Source organism: Salvelinus fontinalis, chromosome 11 (genome assembly GCF_029448725.1).
Source record: "Salvelinus fontinalis isolate EN_2023a chromosome 11, ASM2944872v1, whole genome shotgun sequence".
Taxonomy (NCBI): Eukaryota; Metazoa; Chordata; class Actinopteri; order Salmoniformes; family Salmonidae; genus Salvelinus; species Salvelinus fontinalis.
This window is the reverse complement of record NC_074675.1, coordinates 18111193-18133692: the sequence shown is the minus strand read 5'-3', so window position 1 is coordinate 18133692 and position 22500 is coordinate 18111193. Positions and strand designations below refer to the sequence as shown.

At 45.6% G+C, this 22500-nt stretch overlaps 1 protein-coding gene across 12 annotated transcripts in view; it reads right to left on the bottom strand.

Annotated features, from left to right (window-relative positions):
• The window catches only part of LOC129865218 (filamin-C-like), a 99684-nt gene that overhangs the window by 57149 nt on the left and 20035 nt on the right, over positions 1–22500 (bottom strand). For all 12 annotated transcript variants that reach the window (XM_055937811.1, XM_055937809.1, XM_055937810.1 and 9 more), the window contains exon 2: positions 15340–15588. In XM_055937811.1, the coding sequence (XP_055793786.1) occupies positions 15340–15588 (249 nt within the window). The remainder of the gene's footprint in view (positions 1–15339; positions 15589–22500) is intronic.

Sequence of the window (22500 nt, the reverse complement as noted above, 5' to 3'; positions counted from 1 at the left end):
TATTGAAAAGTAAGGATAAATTAAAAAATGTAATAACGCAATTGTATTAAGAATTAAATTGTCTATCAATCCCTGTCCACCCTGTATTTTTTAGTCACGTTTATGAGTATTTATGTATAAGAGTAGATCACTGTCTAAGTGGCGCAAGGACATTTTCTTTACCAGCTTGTCTACATTTCACATTGTCTAACCATGATTTTGGTGGCTAAATATAAACATTTTCGATCAAACTGTATATGCATGTTGTAATGTGATGTTACAGGAGTGTCATCGGAAGAATTCTGAGAAGGTTAGTGAAAAAATTAATATCTTTTGGCGATGTTGACTTTTATCGCTCACTTTGGCTAGAATCAATGCTGGGCTGCTAATTGCTATGTGCTAAGCTAATATAACGATTTATTGTGTTTTCGCTGTAAGACACTTAGAAAATCTGAAATATTGTCTGTATTCACAGGATCTGTGTCTTTCGATTCGTGTATGCTGTGTATTTTTACGAAATGTTTGATGATTAGTAGTTAGGTAAACACGTTGCTCATTGTAATTATTCTAGTCCATTTGTGATGGTGGGTGCAATTGTAAACTATGAAGTCTACCTGAAATATGCACTTTTTTCTAACAAAACCTATCCCATACCATAAATATGTTATCAGACTGTCATCTAATGAGTTTTTTTGTTGGTTAGGGGCTATAAATATCTTAGTTTAGCCGAATTGGTGATGGCTACTGGTGTTGGTGGACAAATAAAAGATGGTGGATTATGCTAATGTGTTTTTAGGTAATAGATGTACATCTTTACATATTGTGTCTTCCCTGTAAAACATTTTAAAAATCGGAAATGTTGACTGGATTCACAAGATCTGTGTCTTTCATTAGCTGTATTGGACTTTAATGTGTGAAAGTTAAATATTTAAAAAAAATATTTTTTTTGAATTTCGCGGCACTGGTTTTTCAGTGGGGGGGGGGGGGGTGTGCCGCTAGCGCCACGCTGATCCTAGACAGGTTAAGTAACCTTCTGTCTTATGTAACCATACCAAACGTAACATACAGTATAATACTAATTTGAGTGTCCCGGATTTGCATGTACTATGTTATGTCTAGTTTATGAGACCAGGCTGTATCCACAGACTGTGGAACGGGAGAGCGGGCTCAGCACTACTCAATGTGACAGAGTGGTTTGGTGTTTTTTACTGTTGTTTCTCCCACCTCAGTAAATGGCAATACATTTTCCATAAGTCTCATTAGCTGTCATGGCTGTCTCTATTGCAGTTCCATCCAGAATGTTCTCAGCTCAGGGTCACTTCCTTGCGCAAACCCCACTACTGCCAGGAGCAGTATGAAAACAGAGACGTGAGGCAAAAGGATACTACACAAATATATGGCAGAGATTGAGTGTGTGAGGGGGCTCTAGGGGGAATTTGAAAAACGAACAGGAGAGGAACATAAACCCCTAAAGCATTCTCCCACACTGCTAAAGAGCTGTACCTGCCCCTCATATTTGTTTGTGTTCCATCAACACACACACCAGCATACACTCAATACACACGCACAAACAGTGATACTCAAGATGGGTCATTATGTTTAATGAGCCCTCTACAGCTGGCCAGTAGTATAAACAAGTACCTTTTCAACCAACTCATACTAGTTTAATGTGCCTCTGTTAGGCTGAGGTGTGATTTACTGGCCCTGGGGGGTCTGTGACCAGGTAGTGTGAGGGTAGGCGAGGGCCATTCAGAGGGGGTGGATAGAGGGGTGTGTTGGGTAAAAATCTGATGAGTAACATTTCACTCTGAGGAGAAGGGAACAACCTCAGGATCGGATGCTTTGCTGTGGAATCGTGTGTGTGTGTGTGTGTGTGTGTGTGTGTGTGTGTGTGTGTGTGTGTGTGTGTGTGTGTGTGTGTGTGTGTGTGTGTGTGTGTGTGTGTGTGTGTGTGTGTGTGTGCGTGCGTGCGTGTGTGTGTCCAAAACCCTCTCTGTTCGCTGTTGCTTAGTCCTGGTTTATTGTTGTATTCTAGTGGAAATACACTGATTCACAAGGCATGGCCTCAAGCCACGACAAAACTTTTCCTTAATTTACTTCTACGGACAATACGCTTTACTTTCACTGTTTTACTGTCCGCCCTTACTTCTAACAGAGAGGCCTCTGCCCTGTTCCTGTTGCTCCTTAACAACATACATGAGCACACACACACACACACACACACACACACACACACACACACACACACACACACACACACACACACACACACACACACACACACACACACACAAACACACACACACACACACACACACAAACACACACACACACACACACACACACACACACACAAACACACAAACACACACACACACACACACACACAAACACACACACACACACACACACACACACACACACACATACACACACACACAATAATGTGTTCGGCAGGAAATGCGGCGCTCTACATGTGTTTTCACTTATTGCGTTCCTCACTGCTGTGTTCTCTACTCTGACACTCAGCATGCTGTTACAACAGCCAGAAACACACTGCCTCCACACTGCAGCCTGCAGCACACCCATGTCCAGGGCCTTGCGGGGAAGGGGTTTGGCTGAACCAGGGGAACTCGAGGTGTCAGGACCAATTAGCTAGGCAGTAGAGGATAGCAGGTCTGAGAGCAGTTTGAGTTTCACCCAAAACAGTTATTATATTTGACATTTACATTTTATTTAGCAGATGCTCTTATCCAGAGTGACTTACAGTTGGTGCATTCATCTTAAGATAGCTAGGTAGGACAAGCACATATGTCACGCCCTGACCTTAGAGATCCTTTTTATGTCTCTATTTTGGTTTGGTCAGGGAGTGAGTTGGGGTGGGCATTCTATGTTTTGTGATTTATGATTTTCTATTTCTACGTTTTGGCCGGGTATGGTTCTCAAACAGGGACCGCTGTCTATCGTTGTCTCTGATTGGGAACCATACTTAGGTAACTCTTTTTTCCACCTGTGTTTGTGGGAAGTTGACTTTTGTTTAGGGCACATAGCCTGTAGCTTCACGGTTTGTTTCTGTAGTGTTTGTTGTTTTTGTTCGGTGTCATCTTTATTCAATAAAGAAAATGTACGCCTACCACGATGCACCTTGGTCCAGTTCTTTCAACAGCCGTGACAACATATCAAATCAAATCAACATTTATTTGTCACGTGCGCTGAATACAACCGGTGTAGACCTTACAGTGAAATGCTTACTTACAGGCTCTAACCAATCGTGCAAAAAAGGTATTAGGTGAACACAATCACAATCGTAGTAAGTACATTTTTCCTCATTAAAGAAGTTATCAGCAAAGTCAATGCTAGTAGGAAAAGCAAAACGCAATATTGTTTTAAATGCTCCACTGAATGTTTCACATTTCTCGCTTAATGGGTGAACGGTGCTGAATGTTAAATTTGTGCTGATTGTGCTGATTCGAAGAAAAAACGCTATCCTAGCGTTTTGGGCACCCTAAATGAGATTTGGTTTTGCCAAGAAAAAAAATAGCATTTTCAAAGCTAATTCCCTGTTTGCCATGAATTATGAGAGGCTAAAAAAATCAATAGGGGCCCCATGGAGGTCAGGGCCCCTGAGTACGGGCCTAGTTGCAGCTCGTAGTCTGCATATAGGCAGAGGTGGCACTGCGAGAGAATGTGAGAGAATTGCACTTTGCCCTAACGCTACGTGTACTGTGAGAGTATAGCTTGTTCTGGATCTATTAGTATAAATGTTTCAGTGAGAGCAGAGAGAAACAGAGCCCTGTATGGTCAAAGCCTAGAATAAAACCTGTTACTTAGTCCTGCGCAGTGTCAGAGACAGAGCTCTGTGTAGCAGCAGTGTAAACACTGCTAATACAGACACCTAGACAATAAACACACACTCACTGTGAAAAACAGAAAGGTGCACACACACGAACACACACACACACACGATTAGGCACGTACACCATAAATTCACATGTAAAGCACAAACGCACACGCACCCACACACCCACTCTGTGACCCTGCTGCTCTGGGTAAGTGAATAAGACTGGTTCAGTATGTGGGAGAATGGAGTCGTTGTTTGTTTATTGTTCCCCCACCTTAGCCCCTCTCCAACACACTTCTCAACGTCCTGCCTGAGCAAACACACTTTGTCAGGCACACAAACACACATAAACACACACTCGGGAGCATGCAAACACATGAAAACAAATAAAGCACACACATTCACACATTGGCTCTCTCTCACATGCACACGCACACTCACACACCTACAAAAGACAAAACACCTATACACACATACAGACACTCAGTAAACAAAAAGACAGCGCACCTCAGTTCTGTGCTTCATTTCTCTGGAGTAACTAACACTGTGAACCTATTAATGCCATTCCACTCATCTGGTCTCACACCATTTGTACAAACACAGGATTAGAGGCTCTGTTGAACAAGACGTGTCTCCTTACCCGAGGTCAGTCTGAGTTCCCCTTGGAACCATGTCTGAGAAGCCCTACTGCCTGCCAGGAGCCTAGTCCAAATTAGTAGAGGCCTTTACCGAGAGAGCCTAGAGTTATGAAACCTTCACTCTATCTCACTCTATCTGGGGCAGTTGTCGGGCAAGTCCCCCTGGCTAGGCCCTGATAACCCTGATCTGTAATTACCGGCTATGCACTATCTCTCTGTGGTTTGGGGATTCGAAATGTCTGTGTTTTTTGGCCCCCCCCCCCCTACACTCCTCTTCCTCATCCTCCTCCTCTCCCTTTCCATCATTCTTCTCTCATCAGATAGTTTTATAATGACGAAACGGCTGGTTCTGATTACGAGTTAGGGGTGGTAGGGGGAGCATACGGAAGACACACATCTCATTCTGGTTCAGTTCGGACTCCCCTTCTCTGATGTGGTACAGCTCAGGAATATTGCGTATTGAATGCAGCTTGTATGCTTTTTGGCCTCATCCATTTTTGGCCCACATCCCCACCTTGAATAGGATCTCCTCATTGATATCATGCTCTATGGTAGCCCCTGCACCATAACATGCCATGCATACACTCACCAAAAATAAACATTCTCATCGTCATCAAATCAAAGGTTATTTGTCACATGTGCCGAATACAACCGGTGTAAACCTTACAGTGAAATGCTTAATACAGGCAATAACAAACAGGGGGATTTTTACCGTTTTTTACAATCACTTTGGCACTCATTTCGGAACCTTGATGTCATTTTTCTAAACCCTAGACACAAAACTCACAACCAATGATCAAAATGCACATTTTTCAAAACTCTAACACTTTTTCCAATTGCTTGGATACAATACACATAAAGCTAAGATCATTTGTTCATTGAACTAAAATCACCTGTTCAAAATGACACAACTTAACATCAAAGTATTACCATTTCAAAATGCAATTCACACATTACGTCTGAGATGACTGTCTATTCATTTCATTACAATGATCTAACTATCAATTGATACAACTGCTAAAATGATAAGTAACTGTTGCATTACTCTTTATGCATAGTTTTATGGAAACTGACAAACAATAATACATGTTTAGATCATGAAAGTTTCAGGATACCGAGATCCATTGACACCATTACCGTGGAACATGAACCAATTGGATTACATTATATATGGATGTAATATTTCATCATCATTCTTTATCAGACACTGTTTCTATGGTCCCATGTACCACTTTTCCAGACCATGTTTTCAGATTTGACATTACTGTACACTCACCGGCCACTTTATTAGGTACACCTATCTAGTACTGGGTAGGACCACCTTTTGCCTCCACAACAGCCTGAATTATTCATGGTGTTGTAGGTTAAGAGATGCCCTTCTGCACACCACTGTTTTAAACAGCTGCTATTTGAGCATCTGTGGCCTTTCTCTTAGCTTGAATGAGTCTGGATATTCTCCGCTGACCTCTCTCATTAACAAGGTGTTTTTGCCCACAGAACTGCCACTCACTGAATGTGTTTTGTTTATCGCACCATTCTCTGTAAACTCTAGAGACTGTAGTGCATAAAAATCCCAGGAAGGCAGCTGTTTCTGAGATGCTGGAATCACCATGTGTAGCATCAACAATCATACCGCGGTCAAAGTTGCTTAGATTACGCATCTTGTCCGTTCTAATGTTTGGTCGAACAACAAGCTCTCTACTCTATATACTCTATATATTGAGTTGCAGGCAGCCACATGATTCACTGTTCGAATGTAACCTTCCTTGATGAGCTAAATCAGGTCTGTAGAGCTGATGGCATGACCTATGTCATTGTGTGGGATAATGTCAGGTTCCACCATGCTCAAATGGTGCAAGCATGGTTTCAGGCCCATCCACAATTTACCGCCCTGTACTTACCCCCATACTCTCCTTTCCTAAAACCCGATTGAGGAATTTTTCTCCAAATGGAGGTGGAAGGTATATGATAGGCGCCCTCACGAACACGCCACCCTTCTCCAGGCCATGGATGACGCATGCAATGACATCACGGCAGACCAGTGTCAGGCCTGGATTCGCCATGTCCGAAGATTCTTCCCAAGATGTTTGGCTAATGAAAACATCCATTGTGATGTGGATGAGAACCTGTGGCCAAATCCACAAGACAGGTTTGATGGAAATATAGAAGTACAGTAATCAATTCTTTGTTTTGCTTTTTACAGTAAGCCAGGTGAGGAACACTGCAGTTGATGTTTTACTGTAGTTTTTTCCTTTTTCTGTAGCTAATTATTTTTGCTTTGATTCAAAGAAACCTGAGTGATTTTATTGTATTTCATCAATAAATTTCAGATTTTGTTAAATGATTCCACTGTGTCTGTAGTATTCTCTTTACTAGCCCTTTTACAGTGATGTACTTACGTGTGGTACCATAATGAAACATGTATCACATATTTTATACTACAATATTTAATGATTGAACGAACGTGACTATGCGTATATGATAAACAGAGAGTAGCAGTAGTGTAAAAGAGGGGTTGGCGGGTGATGGGTGGTGGGTGGTGGGACACAATGCAGATAGTCCGGGTAGCCTACGGTTGGTCAGGCTAATTGAGGTAGTATGTACATAAATCTGTAGTTAAAGTGACTATGCATATATGATGAACAGAGAGTAGCAGCAGCCTAAAAGAGGGGTTGGGGGAGGGGACGATGCAAATAGTCCGGGTAGCCATTTGATTACTTGTTTAAGAGTCTTATGGCTTGGGGGTAAAAACTGTTGAGAAGCCATTTGGTCCTAGACTTGGCGCTCCGGTACCGCTTGCCATACGGTAGAAGAGAGAACATTCTATGACTGGGGTGGCTGGGGTCTTTGACCATTTTTAGGGCCTTCCTCTGACACCGCCTGGTGTAGGTAGAGGTCCTGGATGGCAGGCAGCTTAGCCCAAGTGAAGTACAGGGCCGTACACACTACCCTCTGTAGTGCCTTGCAGTCAGAGGCCGAGCAGTTGCCTTACCAGGCAGTGATGCAACCAGTCACGAGGCTCTCGATGTTGCAGCTGTAGAACCATTTGAGGATCTGAGGACCCATGCCAAAACGTTTTAGTTTCCTGAGGGGGAATATGTGTTGTCGTGCCCTCTTCACGACTGTCTTGGTGTGTTTGAACCATTCTAGTTTGTTGGTGATGTGGACACCAAGGAACTTGAAGCTCTCAACCTGCTCCACTGCAGCCCGTCGATGAGAATGGGGGCGTGCTTGGTCCTCCTTTTCCTGTAGTCCACAATCATCTCCTTTGTCTTGATTATTTTGAGGGATAGGTTGTTATTCTGGCGCCATCCGGTCAGGTCTCTGACCTCCTCACTATAGGGTGTCTCGTCGTTGTCGGTGATCAGGCCTACCACTGTTGTGTCGTCTGCAAACTTAATGATGGTGTTGGTCATGCCTGTCCACACAGTTGTGGGTGAACAGGGAGTACAGGAGGGGACTGAGCATGCACCCAAGGGGCTCCAGGGTTGAGGATCAGTGTGGCGGACGTGATGCTACCTACCCTGGCCACCTGGGGTCGGCCCGTCAGGAAGTCCAGGATCCAGTTGCAGAGGGAGGTGTTTAGTTCCAGGGTCCTTAACTTAGTGATGAGCTTTGAGGGCACTATGGTGTTGAACGCTGAACTGTAGTCAATGAATAGCATTCTCTCATAGGTGTTCCTTTTGTCCAGATGGGAAAGGGCAGTGTGGAGTGCAATAGAGATTACATCATCTGTGGATCTGTTTGGGCCGTATGCAAATTGGAGTGGGTCTAGGGTATCTGGGATGATGGTGTTAATGTGAGCCATTACCAGACTTTCAAAGCACTTCATGGCTACGGACGTGAGTGCTACGGGTCTGTAGACATTTAGACAGGTTGCCTTAGTGTTCTTGGGCACAGGGACTATGATGGTCTGCTTGAAACATGTTGGTATTACAGACTCAGTCAGGGACATGTTGAAAATGTCAGTGAAGACACCTGCCAGTTGGTCAGCACATGCCCGGAGCACACGTCCTGGTAATCCGTCTGGTCTTACTCATGTCGGCTACGGAGAGCATGATCACACAGTCGTCCAGAACAGCTGATGCTCTCATGCATGCTTCAGTGTTGCTTGCCTCAAGCATAAAAGTGATTTAGCTCGTCTGGTAGGCTTGTGTCACTGGGCAGCTCAAGGCTGTGCTTCCCTTTGTAGTCTGTAATAGTTTACAAGCCCAGCCACATAAGAAGAGCATCGGAGCCGGTGTAGTACGATTTAGTCTTAGCTCTGTACTGGCACTTTGCCTGTTTGATGGTTGGTCGGAGGCATAGCAGGATTTCTTATAAGCTTCTGGGTTAGAGTCCCGCACCTTGAAAGTGGCAGCTCTACCCTTTAGCTCAGTGCGAATGTTGCCTGTAATCCATGGCTTCTGGTTGGGGTATGTACGTACAGTCACTGTGGGGACGACGTCCTCGATGCACTTATTAATAAAGCCAGTGACTGATGTGGTGTACTCCTCAATGCCATCGGAAGAATCCCGGAACATGTTCCAGTCTGTGATAGCAAAACAGTCCTGTAGTTTAGTATCTGCTTTATCTGACCACTTTTTTATAGACCGAGTCACTGGTGCTTCCTGCTTTAATTATAGCTTGTAAGCAGGAATCAGGAGGATAGAAATATGGTCAGATTTACCAAATGGAGGGCGGGGGAGAGCTTTTTATGCGTCTCTGTGTGGAGTACAGGTGATCTAGAACTTTTTTCCCTCTGGTTGCGCATTTAACATGTTGATAGAAATTAGGTAAAACTGATTTACGTTTCCCTGCATTAAAATTTCCGGCAACTAGGAGCGCCGCCTCTGGGTGATCGGTTTCCTGTTTGCTTATTTCCTCATACAGCTGACTGAGTGCAGTCTTACAGCCAGCATCCGTCTGTGGTGGTAAATAAACAGTCACGAAAATTGTGGATGAAAACTCTCTTGGCAAATAGTGTGGTCTACAGCTTATCATGAGATACTCTACTTCAGGAGAGCAAAATCTAGAGACTTCCTTAGATTTCGTGCACCAGCTGTTGTTTACAAATATGCACAGACCGCCCCCCCCCCCCCCCCCCCCCCCCTCGTCTTACCGGAGTGTGCTGTTCTATCAAGCCGGTGCAGCGTATATCCCACGAGCTAAATATCCATGTCATCATTCAACCACAATTCCGTTTCTGATGTCCCGTTGGTAGGATATTTGTGATCATACCTCGTCTAATTTATTGTCCAATCATTGCACTTTACATTTTACATTTAAGTCATTTAGCAGACGCTCTTATCCAGAGCGACTTACAAATTGGCAAGTAATATTGACGTAACGGCATCTTCCCACTCGCCGTATGCGGATCCTTACGAGGCACCCCGCTCTGTGTCCTCTGTACCTGTGTCTCCTTCTCTTGCCAATGACAGGGATGTTGGCCTTGTCGGGTGTTCGAAGTACATCCTGTGCGTTCTGCTTGTTGAAGGGAAAATTGTTGTCTTATCCAAGGTGAGTGATCGCTGTCCTGATATCCAGAAGCTCTTTTTTGCCGTAAGATACAGTTGCAGAAACATTATGTACAAAATAAGTTACAAATAGCACGGGAAAAAATGACATTTGGTTAGGCGCCCGTAAAACTGCTGCCATTTCTTTCGGCACCATTTTAACATTTAACATCAACCAGTTAGTCAGCCCTGAACGTACATAACCCTTACCCCTGACCTGGTCTCATTAGGCTTAGTGTTTCAACAAGACTGTTTCAAAAAACACTGGAGTTTCTCTGGAACTTCTCTGTGACACATACTTGGAATTATGGCTGAGGCTAGTGTTTAGCGTACTGTTTCAGTGAATAGTATGGATGATTAACTTCTTGTCAATATGGGGGCGCTGTTTTCACTTTGTAAAAATTTGTTCCCAAATTAAACTGCCTCGTACTCAATTCTTGCTCGTACAATATGCATATTATTATTACTATTGGATAGAAGACACTCTCTAGTTTCTAAAACCGTTTGAATTATATCTGTGAGTAAAACAGAACTCAAGTTGCAGCTAACTTCCTGTCAGTGAGAAGTGAGAAATCTGAAATCGGGCACTCTGTTCCAGGGTCAGTTTATTAATTTGCATGTAATCTATGAGTCAACATGCACTGCATACGATTTCCCCTAGATGTCAGTAAGCAGTGAGAATTGGAATGGGGTTGCTAGGTAGAACTGAGGCCATATAAAGGCTCTTGGAACGTGGGGTGCACTCTTTTCAACGTTCGTCATGGCGCAAGACAGACCTCAGGATGGCATTCTAAAAAGCTCTTGTTATAGGCCTTAGATATATCCGGCTCTGATTTTATTCGATATAGGTGTTAAAAACATCATAATGTGGTTATTTTAAACCGAGTTATATCAGTTTATATCAGTATATTGCAATTTTCGGAATTTTCTTTGTGCTGCGTTATGAAGAGTTGGACACGTCTGGGCCACATAGCTAATGTTTGCTGCTAATTCCTAAGTTGAAGACGACAATCTACAACCGAGCAACGATGATTCTGTACAAAGGACAACTTGCACAAGATTCTGATGGAAGCTCATCAAAAAGTAAGAACTATTTATGATGTTAATTCGTTGTTCTGTTGAAAAATTTTACACTACTATTCCGCCATTAATTTCGGTGTGGTCTCGCTTTAACGCACGCTGTATGTCGTAGTAACGTTCATTTTAAAAATCTAACACAGCGGTTGCATTAAGAACTAATGTATCTTTCATTTGCTGTCCAAGCTGTATTTTTTTGTCAAGTTTATGATTAGTTATTGATTAGATTAGGTGCCTCTCCCAAGATTTCTCCCGACATTTTGTTGGCAGCTTGGCTACTATTCTCATTGTATAACCACGATTTGTGCCGCTAAATATCCACATTTTCAAACAAACAATATATGTATTGTGTAATATGATGTTATAGGACTGTCATCTGATGAAGTTTTGAGAAGGTTAGTGAAAAATTTAATATCTTTTGCTGGTTTATTCGCTATCGCTAACGTGCATGAATCAATGCTGCTGTGTGGTTGGCTATTGTAGTAAGCTAAGTTTTCGCTGTAAAACACTTAAAGAATGTCACGTTCCTGACCTGTTTTCCTTTGTTTTGTATTCATTTTAGTTGGTCAGGGCGTGAGTTGGGTGGGTTTGTCTATGTTTGTATTTCTATGTGGGGTTTTGTGTTCAGCCTGGTATGATTCTCAATTAGAGACAGGTGTGTATTGTTTGTCTCTAATTGAGAGTCATACAAAGGCAGCCAGGGTTTCACTGGTGTTTTGTGGGTGTTTGTTCCTGTGTCCTCACAGGACAGTTGAAGGTTAGTCACGTTTGTTGTTTTGTAGTTTGTAGTGTCTTGTTTGCTGTTTTTTCATTAAAAGATGGCTTATTTCCCTCAATCCGCATCTTGGTCCTATCCATGCTCCTTCTCGTCTAAGGGGGAGAACAACATTGACTGCCTTTACAGAAACACCCACCACAACAGGACCAAGCGGATTGAGGAGAGAGAACAAGAACTAAAGCAATGGAGAGAAGAGGAATGGAGTTGGGAGCAAATTTTCAATGGAGAAGGACCCTGGGCTAAGGTGGGAGAGAATCGCCGCTCTCGGGAGGAGAAGAAGGCAGCCACAGCCCAGGAGCGCAGGTATGAGGGTACGCGGCTAGCACGGAAGCCCGAGAGGCTCACCCAAAAATTTCTTGGGGGGGGGGCTAAAGGGGAATGTGGCGAAGCCGGGTAGGATACCTGAGCCAACTCCCCGGGCTTGCCGTGGAGTAAGAGGGCGTCGTACTGGTCAGACACCGTGTTATGCGGTGAAGCGCACGGTGTCCCCAGTACGCGTGCTTAGCCCAGTGCGGGCTATTCCACCTTGCCGCACTGGGAGGGCTAGGTTGGGCATCGAGCCGGATGCCATGAAGCCGGCCCAACGTATCTGGCCTCCAGTACGTCTCCTCGGGCCGGCGTACATGGCACCAGCCTTACAGGTGGTGTCCCCGGTTCGCCTGCATAGCCCAGTGCGGGCTATTCCACCTCGCCGCACTGGCAGGGCTACGGGGTCCATTCAACCTGGTAAGGTTGGGGAGGCTCGGTGCTCAAGAGCACGTGTCCTCCTTCACGGTCCGGTATATCCGGCGCCACCTTCCCACCCCAGCTCAGTACCACCAGTGCCTACACCACGCACCAGGCTTCCAGTGCATCTCCAGAGCCCTGTTCCTCTTCCACGTACTCTCCCTATGGTGCGTGTCTCCAGCCCGGTGCCTCCAGTTCCGGCACCACGCACCAAGCCTCCTGTGCGTCTACAGAGCCCTGGACGCACTGTTCCTTCTCCCCGCAATCGCCCTGAGGTGCGTGCCCTCAGCCCGGTACCTCCAGTTCCGGTACCACGCACCAGGCCTAGAGTGCGCCACGAGAGTCCAGTGTGCCCTGTTCCCCGCACTCGCCCTGAGGTGCGTGCCCTCAGCCCGGTACCTCCGGTTCCGGTACCACGCACCAGGCCTATAGTGCGTCTCAGCCGGCCAGAGTCTGCCGTCTGCCCAGCGGTGCCTGAACGGCCCGTCTGCCCAGCTCCGTCTGAGCCATCTGTCTGCCCAGCGCCGTCTGAGCCATCTGTCTGCCCAGCGCCGTCTGAGCCATCTGTCTGCCCAGCGCCGTCTGAGCCATCTGTCTGCCCAGCGCCGTCTGAGCCATCTGTCTGCCCAGCGCCGTCTGAGCCATCTGTCTGCCCAGCGCCGTCTGAGCCATCTGTCTGCCCAGCGCCGTCTGAGCCATCTGTCTGCCCAGCGCCGTCTGAGCCATCTGTCTGCCCAGCGCCATCTGAGCCAGCCGTCTGCCACGAGCCATTAGAGCCGCCCGTCTGTCCCGAGCCAGTAGAGCCGTCCGTCAGTCAGGAGCCGCTAGAGCCGTCCGTCAGTCAGGAGCTGCCAGAGACGCCCGTCAGTCAGGAGCTGCCAGAGACGCCCGCCAGTCAGGAGCTGCCAGAGACGCCCGCCAGTCAGGAGCTGCCAGAGACGCCCGCCAGTCAGGAGCTGCCAGAGACGCCCGCCAGTCAGGAGCTGCCAGAGACGCCCGCCAGTCAGGAGCTGCCAGAGACGCCCGCCAGTCAGGAGCTGCCAGAGACGCCCGCCAGTCAGGAGCTGCCCGCCAGTCAGGAGCTGCCCTACAGTCCGGAGCTGCCCTACAGTCCGGAGCTGCCCTACAGTCCGGAGCTGCCCTACAGTCCGGAGCTGCCCTACAGTCCGGAGCTGCCACTCAGCCCGGACCTGCCGGAGTCCCTCAGCCAGGACCTGCCGGAGTCCCTCAGCCAGGACCTGCCGCCCCTTATCCCGGTGCTGCCCCTTGTCCCGGTGCTGCCCCTTGTCCCGGTGCTGCCCCTTGTCCCGGTGCTGCCCCTTGTCCCGGTGCTGCCCCTTGTCCCGGTGCTGCCCCTTGTCCCGGTGCTGCCCCTTATCCCGGTGCTGCCCCTTCATTTAGGTGGGGTTAGTGGGAGGGTGGTCATTGGGAGGGGGATAAAGAAGCGGGGATTGATTATGGTGGGGTGGGGACCTCGTCCACCGCCAGAGCCGCCACCGTGGACAGACGCCCACCCAGACCCTCCCCTAGACTTTGTGCTGGTGCGCCCGGAGTTCGCACCTTAAGGGGGGGGTTCTGTCACGTTCCTGACCTGTTTTCCTTTGTTTTGTATTCATTTTAGTTGGTCAGGGCGTGAGTTGGGTGGGTTTGTCTATGTTTGTATTTCTATGTGGGGTTTTGTGTTCAGCCTGGTATGATTCTCAATTAGAGACAGGTGTGTATTGTTTGTCTCTAATTGAGAGTCATACAAAGGCAGCCAGGGTTTCACGGGTGTTTTGTGGGTGTTTGTTCCTGTGTCCTCACAGGACAGTTGAAGGTTAGTCACGTTTGTTGTTTTGTAGTTTGTAGTGTCTTGTTTGCTGTTTTCATTAAAAGATGGCTTATTTCCCTCAATCCGCATCTTGGTCCTATCCATGCTCCTCCTCGTCTATGGGGGAGAACAACATTGACTGCCTTTACAGAGAATCTGAAATATTGGCTGGATTCACAAGATCTTTGTTTTTCATTTGCTGTACGCTGTGTATTTTTCATAAATTTTTTATGATGAGTATTTAGGTAATTCACGTTGATCTCTGTAGTTATTCTAGTTGCTTTGGTGAGAGTTGTGATGGTGGCTGCAATGTAAAACTATGATTTATACCTGAAATATGCACATTTTTCGAACAAAACATATGCTATACAATAAATATGTTATCAGACTGTCATCTGATGAAGTTGTTTCTTGGTTAGTGACTATTTATATCTTTATTTGGTCGAATTTGTGATAGCTACCTATGCAGGAAAAAAATGGTGGAAAAAAAAGTTGTGTCTTTTGCTATGGTGGTTAGCTAATAGAAATACATATTGTGTCTTCCCTGTAAAACATTTTAAAAATCAGAAATGATGGCTGGATTCACAAGATGTGTATCTTTCATTTGGTGTCTTGGACTTGTGATTTCATGAACCTTTTATTATATGATATCCCTGTTGCTTTAGGCTAGGCTATGCTAGTCAGCTTTTTGATGGGGGGGATCCCGGATCCGGGTTTGTGACTCGTCAACCCTCAAACAACTCTCAGATGAGTTACAACCTGGAAGACTATTGTCAACAAATGAAACGGATGAGGCACAGATCTTGGATCAGCTCTTGGATCAGCTCTCACTCAAACTGCTCCTCAAAGCCTTACCTCGGGCACAGTTGTCAATCAGTGCCCCCAGGGCCTTGCCATCCATCCATTCAAATTAACTAACACTAAACTGTTTCTGAGTCAGTGCCAAGCCAGCAAAGTCTAACAGAATGAGTCACAGATCCTGGATCAGCTCTTACCTGGGGCACAGTTGTCAACCAGGGCTCCCAGGGCCTTGCCGTCCCTCCAGTCACGGTGAAAGTTGTTGATGGGCAGCTGGGGCACCTTGTTCTGGATCCATCCCAGCAGCCTCTGCTTGGGGGTCAGCTTCTTGGCGTCCTCATCGTCCTCGTCCTCCCACATGGGCATTGAGATGGAGTAGTGCAGGATCAGAGTCCAGATCAGACCCAGGATAAGCTTCAGGTTCCCATCCACGATGGCCTTACTGTCTGTAAAGGGGGAGAGAGGGGAGGGTTAAGGTCAGGTCATTTACTAAGGTACTGATACTGAATAAAGAACATAGTATGGTATTGTGCAAAAAAGCAATACTTCCATGAAAGCAATACTGGCCTCTATAAATTGTCTCCCCAGGTAACTTGAGTTTAACCTTTTACTGCAATGGGCTAAATTAGGGTCACACTGAGTGTTTCCTGGTAGTCTTAAACAAATCTACTATAAAACAAAACTATACACCTCACACACATTGTTGGGGGTTAAAAAAGAAGACACCTGTACCATTGTCACGTTCCTGACCGGTTTTCTGTTATTTTGTATGTGTTTGACGGTCAGGGCGTGAGTTTGGGTGGGTAGTCTATGTTATGTGTTTCTATGTTTGTATAAGGGTGACCTGATATGGCTCTCAATTAGAGGCAGGTGGTTTTCATTTCCTCTGATTGAGAGTCATATTAAGGTAGGTGTTTTCACACTGTTGGTTTGTGGGTGGTTGTCTCCTGTGTCAGTGTTTGTCGCGCCACACGGGACTGTCTCGGTTTATGTAGTCTGTTCCTGTTCGTGAGTTCTTCGTGTTTTATGTAAGTTCCATGTCCAGGTCTGTCTACTCCGTTTTGTTATTTTGTTAATTATTCAAGTGTATTTAGTTTCGTGTTTTTTTCTTCTTGTTCATTAAAATCATGTCATTTCAAAACGCTGCGTTTTGGTCGAATCCCTGCTATTCCTCTTCGGATGAAGAGGAGGAAGAAAGCCGTTACAACCATGTATGATATTAGAGTTCAAATGTATTCAATTTTGAGTTTGCATCCCAATATTACACTTTATTTACATCACAGACCACTAAAAAATATCAAATCCGCTTTATATAGAAACACCGGATTTTCAGCGGGTATTAAAATATTAATAACCTTCCACCCATGAGGCCACTAGGTCATTTGATTGGAGGAAAGGGCTACGCCCTCTGCCATATACAGTTACAACTTAACTCACAAACTGGGGAGCAGATTAGGTCTAGCCCTAACCCCTTGTGGGGCCTCTACCACACACACACCTGCCATCTGATCGGTCTGTTCTAAAGAGAAACAGTGTGTTGTAGAATCGTAATAACAGAGTATGCCCTCGGCCTTCAGCTGCCTGGCACAACAACATCAACATCTGTGTTTATTCTGCTCTTATGAGACCCTGGTCGCCCCGGCCTTATCGCCACGGTGATCACCAAGGAGATCACATATAAGGCGGCAGGGGGAGATGAGGCCATGGTATCACTCTAGGACTCCTCAGTCATCGTCTTCATAATACTGATGTTTACTCTTCTCTTCCGGCAGCTATCCATTTGTCTTGTCTGGTTGGATGATCCCTCACACACACATCCAATTCCCAGGTGCATATTGAAGATATTGGAAGAACTGTCCACATTTACTTTTCGTCAGCCAACAAGATGAGTAGGCCTAACGAACAACAAAAGCACTAGCCTATGTCAATCTACTATTCCCCCATAGTACAAAGGTCCACCTATTCATTTGGAATAAATATTCCAAACATACTGTATTCTGGGAAAATTGTGGGATGCGATAGATCCCAAATGAATACAACCACTAGAATTAAAAACAAAACTTTTTTACGCAATGTGGCTGACGCAACAAATCAAAATGTTGCTAAACTATGAGGTTATTTCTTCACATTATAAGCGCAGCAATGCGCACATGGTAGTAGGTGTAGCGATGTACGCTGAAAGTCGGGAAGAAAGTTCAGGGAGTGAATACATTTAATTAATAAATGAACAAAACAAGAAACACGAACAGCATGAAACAGGAACAGAAACAATGACGACTGGGGAAGAAACTAAAGGGAGTGACATATAAAGGGCAGGTAATCAAGGAGGTGATGGAGTCCAGGTGAGTGTCATTATGCGCTTAACGCTCGTGACAGGAGTGCGCTGTAACGAGAGTCTGTAGACCTATAGGCCAGAGAGGGAGCACACGAGTGTTCCATTAGCGGAAAACACCATTATCAAACGTGACCACAAAAGCAATTATACATGTAATGCTTTTATTATGAAGATGCATTTTTATGGTGAAAATGATCTTCCCCAAACTTGACAATGCTTATATATGCCAGTTAGGCTCTACACCCCTTGTAAAGCGGATTAATGTACTTAATTTTAAGTTATTTGGCCACTTCAGTTGTTATTCAAACCTTATTAAAACATATAGGCCTGCGAATATGATTAGGAAAAGTTGCAAAAAAAAAGAAATTGTTTCTTATGCTGGGCATCATTCACAAGTGATAATATATAATTCACATGTGATAGGCTAATATTGTCACCCATCAGACTATTCTTGATTTAATCTTGTCTTTACATATACTAAAAAATATATGTGTGAAATTTGTTTTAATTTAGAATGGACCATTATCATGCACCTCTATCGAAACATGGGCAGTGGAAAAAATACATGTCATCTATGCACTTAAATAGCAAATGGAGGACGCTTTCCCACGTGATTTATTTTCATGCCAGCCAGGTAGGCTATACTCCTGTTGTAAATATATGCAACGTGCTTAATATTAGGAAATATTAGGAAATAAATATAGTAGGCCTAGCCTATAGAAAGCTGATCCTCCTATTTTTAGTAGAGGCCTGGGCTTATGGGATATGAGCTCATGGGCTCGCATGAAGTGTTTGATTCTTCTTTTGAATACATTTGCATTGATGTCAGAGTGATTAGAGGGTCAATCGGGTGCTGAGTACCAGGCAGTTAGCAAGTTTGGTAGGCTACTAATATCCATCAGCAGCATCAGAGCTAATTACCCTGACTAAATGGTCAGGTGGCATTTGACTGCCTTCATGACTCGTGACCACCGGTGTGACGGTAATACGGTCCCCGCAACAGCCTTATCTATGAGTTGGTCCAGTCAAATAAGTACAGGGGGTGATGTGAGGGGGGTGGGGAGTGGAGTTGTAGGTAGGGATGGCTAGAAGTTTGGGCTTGGACCATAAGGGGAAGGAGGGAAAGGGGTTTTGAATTGGAGGACTCGGTAGAGGGACTGTTGGGATATACAGGTGTGGGGTCGAGGAGAATGGGGTGAGAAGCTATAGGAGGACGGGCTCATTATAATGGCTGGAATGGAATAAATGGAACTGTATCGTACAGATCAAACACATGGAAGTCAAATGTTTGTCTCCATTCCATGTATTCCATTGCAGCCATCACAATGAGCCTGTCCTCCTAGAGCTCCTCCCACCAGCCTCCTCTGCTGTGGGGATAGGAGTTTACAGTAGTTGGGGGAGTTTGAGGTTATTGGAAGTGGTAGGGTAGGGGGGAGTGATATTGAGAGCTAGCACAGATGTAGAAAGATTGATATCTTTGGCTGATGGTCTCCATTTAGGCTCAGTGAAGGGGCAGTTTCATGTTTCATTCAGCTTGCAAGGTGCTGAGAGCAGATCAGCACTAACGAACCCTGCAGAGCGGTGCTACTGCACCAGCAACACACCAGAAAGAGAGGACCCTCTCAGGTATACTGTGCCCGTTTAAAAAAGGCAGGACTTTACATTCACACTCTCCCACTCTGACACTTCTCCTTCAGCACTCCTGAGAGAGTATTAAACACACATACGCACACACACACATTCACACACACATATCACACATGCGATAAGAGAGAGCGATTCAATCCCTTCAGTGGTTTGGTCCAGGTCCAACATTTAAAAGCCTGATATTTCCGGCACTGGAGTGTGTAGGACCTGAGTCTATGGTGAGAGCATCCTGGCTTGAACAGGGACATTCCTATAGGACTGCATCAGAATGGTCAGTGCGTGCGTTCATGTGTGTCCTACTGTATTGGGAGGGGACAGTACCCAGACTCCCTGGCTCAGTAGTCTCGCCTGTCAACAAGGCTGTCACCCTATCAACACTTGCACTGTTGACAATTTGCAATGTTTGTTTTTTACATTACTGGACAGTTAACGACCCTTCGCATAGGACCGCTACATCTCCACTACTTTGAATTGATCTTGGAAAACTGCCTCGTCTAATCTTACTCGACAAAAACGAAACGTTTCCTCGTAACTTGAAGTTGAACTCCGCAAACAAACTGCTTGCAAACATCCGACGGGGTTGATGACATGGTGCTGGAATCCAGCAGGCTCAAACGCAACATGCATGGAAGAACAAACCGTGTGAAAGAACAACAAACACATGACTTAAAGGCTTGGGGAAAAGGAAAGGTGCATTAGGAGGGAGAGGGAGGGGGGACAGAATTCCGAACTGGAGCTGGGATGGGGAATGAGAATGTTTTCTGAAAACTTCCAGAGGGGTCAGACAGAGGTTGGGGTTGGGGGGTATTGACGGGAACAATGAATTTGGCCCTGTCGACAAGTGTATGTGTGAGGCATCTGTGTCTCTGGAGACAAGGCATTAGTGTGTGATTGAATGCCTCCCTCTCTCAGTCTCATGGCGCCTGGCCTGGCCCTTTACAAAATCTACTCTCTGTACAGGAGATAAGCAGTGTATCCCCCACACCCATTCAAATCATCCTGTGCCATTCACCAACCACACTGCCACATGGAGTCAAGAGAGATAATAGAACAGAGGGTGAGAATAGAGGGCATCCAATAGCTCACACTAACCCACTTCAGTTCCTCCACTAGAGCAGTAAAGCACAAAAGTACTAAGTTGCTAAAATGATTTGCTGTCTCTGTCTCTCTCTCTCTCTGTGGATCACACAATTCTCTCTCCATCCTCCTTTTCCCTCTGTCTTCATTCTCCTCTTTATCTTTCTGGCACATTCTGTTACTCCCCTAACACATCTCACTTTCTCACTCTGTCCCCCTTTGCCTCTCTCTGTTTGTCTCTCCCTCTCTCATTCTTTTCTCTCCCTTCCTCTCTCTCCCTATTTCTTCATCTCTCTCTCCCTCTCTCTCTCTCTCTCTCTCTCTCCCTCTCTCCCCCTTTCTCTCTCTTTCTCTCTCTCTCTCTCTCTCCCTGTTGTAAGTCGCTGCTCGGAGACACAAAGCCTTGATGTCAGAACTTCACTCATAACACATTTTCTCCAGTTGGACTGAAGGGAGGGGGGGGGGGGACAATGTGGCCTTTCTGCCTAGAACCCATTGTTTCGCCTCCATCTCGGAGCAAAGTGACCTTTAAGGCTCTGATTGGCTCTGGAGGCGGGACTCACTGTTTGTCTGGTTACCACAGGCAACGGCAAACTGTAACCCACTCAAACTGACACTGACTGTAGCACTCTAATGGGTGTACAGCCTTCGCAGGAGAGGTGTTAAAACAAGCCCCTTGTTGTTACTGTGAAGGTGTCTGGCTCTAGTCCAGGTCTCATTCTTTCCGCTCCTCCGCTCTCTCTGTTTCTCTCGCTCTGTCTCTCTCTCTCTCTCTCTCTTTCTCTCCAGAAACAGAATGGACAGACGTGAAGGGTCAGCAGTGAGTAGGGTGGACAGAGCTGGCGTTTGGACAGCGGCCCTTCAGAACCCAGCTCCACTCTTTACTTCAGTCTATTATGGCTCTATAGTTGCACGCACAATGCTCCACCAAATCACTGTGTATTTATTCCTTGTGTCAATAATGATATTTTTTTATTACATGTCGTTTCTTTATCTTTAACTCTGCATTGTAAGTAAGCATTTCACTGTTAGTCTACACCTGCTGTTTACGAAGAATGTGAAAAAATAACATTGGATTGGATGCGATCTCAAGGGTAATGAAGACATGGGTGTGTGTTCTGTGTGTTCCGATCTGTCCGCTCTGTCTCTAACAAATAGAGAACTAACACAAAGAGACCGATGCAGCTCAGACACCTGGCCTGTATGAGCCAGAACAGAACAACAGAAGGCCCAGTGAAAACGAGTATTTTCAACCCTTTTACTCACTGGGGGACAATGTAATATCAGCTAGGAGATCCATTGAGGTATGGGCTAGATCAGAAGGAGCCTCAAGCACTTCTGTCTTCCTCTGACAAGTAATAAGACAGTTGATTCCAACGACTTCTGGAATCCCGTTCAAAGAACAGGGGAACAGAATCCTCCCATATCAGCTAGATCAGTGCAGAACAGAAGAAAAGACAGTACAGGTTGAGTGTGTGTTTGTACGCAATGGTCATAGTATCCAAATGTTCAGACATAGACACAATGCATAGACATCCAGACTTATGGTGTGTGTGTGTGCGTGTGCGTGTGCGTGTGCGTGTGCGTGTGTGTGTGTGTGTGTGTGTGTGTGTGTGTGTGTGTGTGTGTGTGTGTGTGTGTGTGTGTGTGTGTGGTGTGTAGTAGCCTAGTAATGTGTAAGGGTTGAGTAAGGAGACAGAGTTTAGTGGTGTGGGAATGATGGCACCACAGAGTGGGGGTGATTCCATGAAGAAACACTACAGAAAAGCTCCTGTTTCCTGTTGATGGGTTCAATTTCTCCTGGGGAAGCATTTGACCGACGCACAGCCTCACACTATCTGCTTCAGACACGTCCTGTGTGCACGGAGGGCTGTGGTATCTAATCACTCTGCTGTGTTTTTTCCTGCAGATAACGTTCAAGTGTGTGTGTGTGTACCCCTGTCCTGATGTCCCAGTGATAAAGTGAGTAGGTAGAGTGAGTGGATAGAGTGAGTGGATAGAGTGAGTGGAAAGAGTGAGTGGATAGAGTGAGTGGATAGAGTGAGTGGAAAGAGTGAGTGGATAGAGTAAGTGGAAAGAGTGAGTGGATAGACTGAGTGGAAAGAGTGAGTGGATAGAGTGAGTGGATAGAGTGAGTGGAAAGAGTGAGTGGAAAGAGTGAGTGGATAGAGTGAGTGGATAGAGCGAGTGGATAGAGTGAGTAGATAGAGTGAGTGGATACTTTAGAGTGAGTGGATAGAGTGAGTGAGTGAGTGAGTGAGTGAGTGAGTGAGTGAGTGAGTGAGTGAGTGAGTGAGTG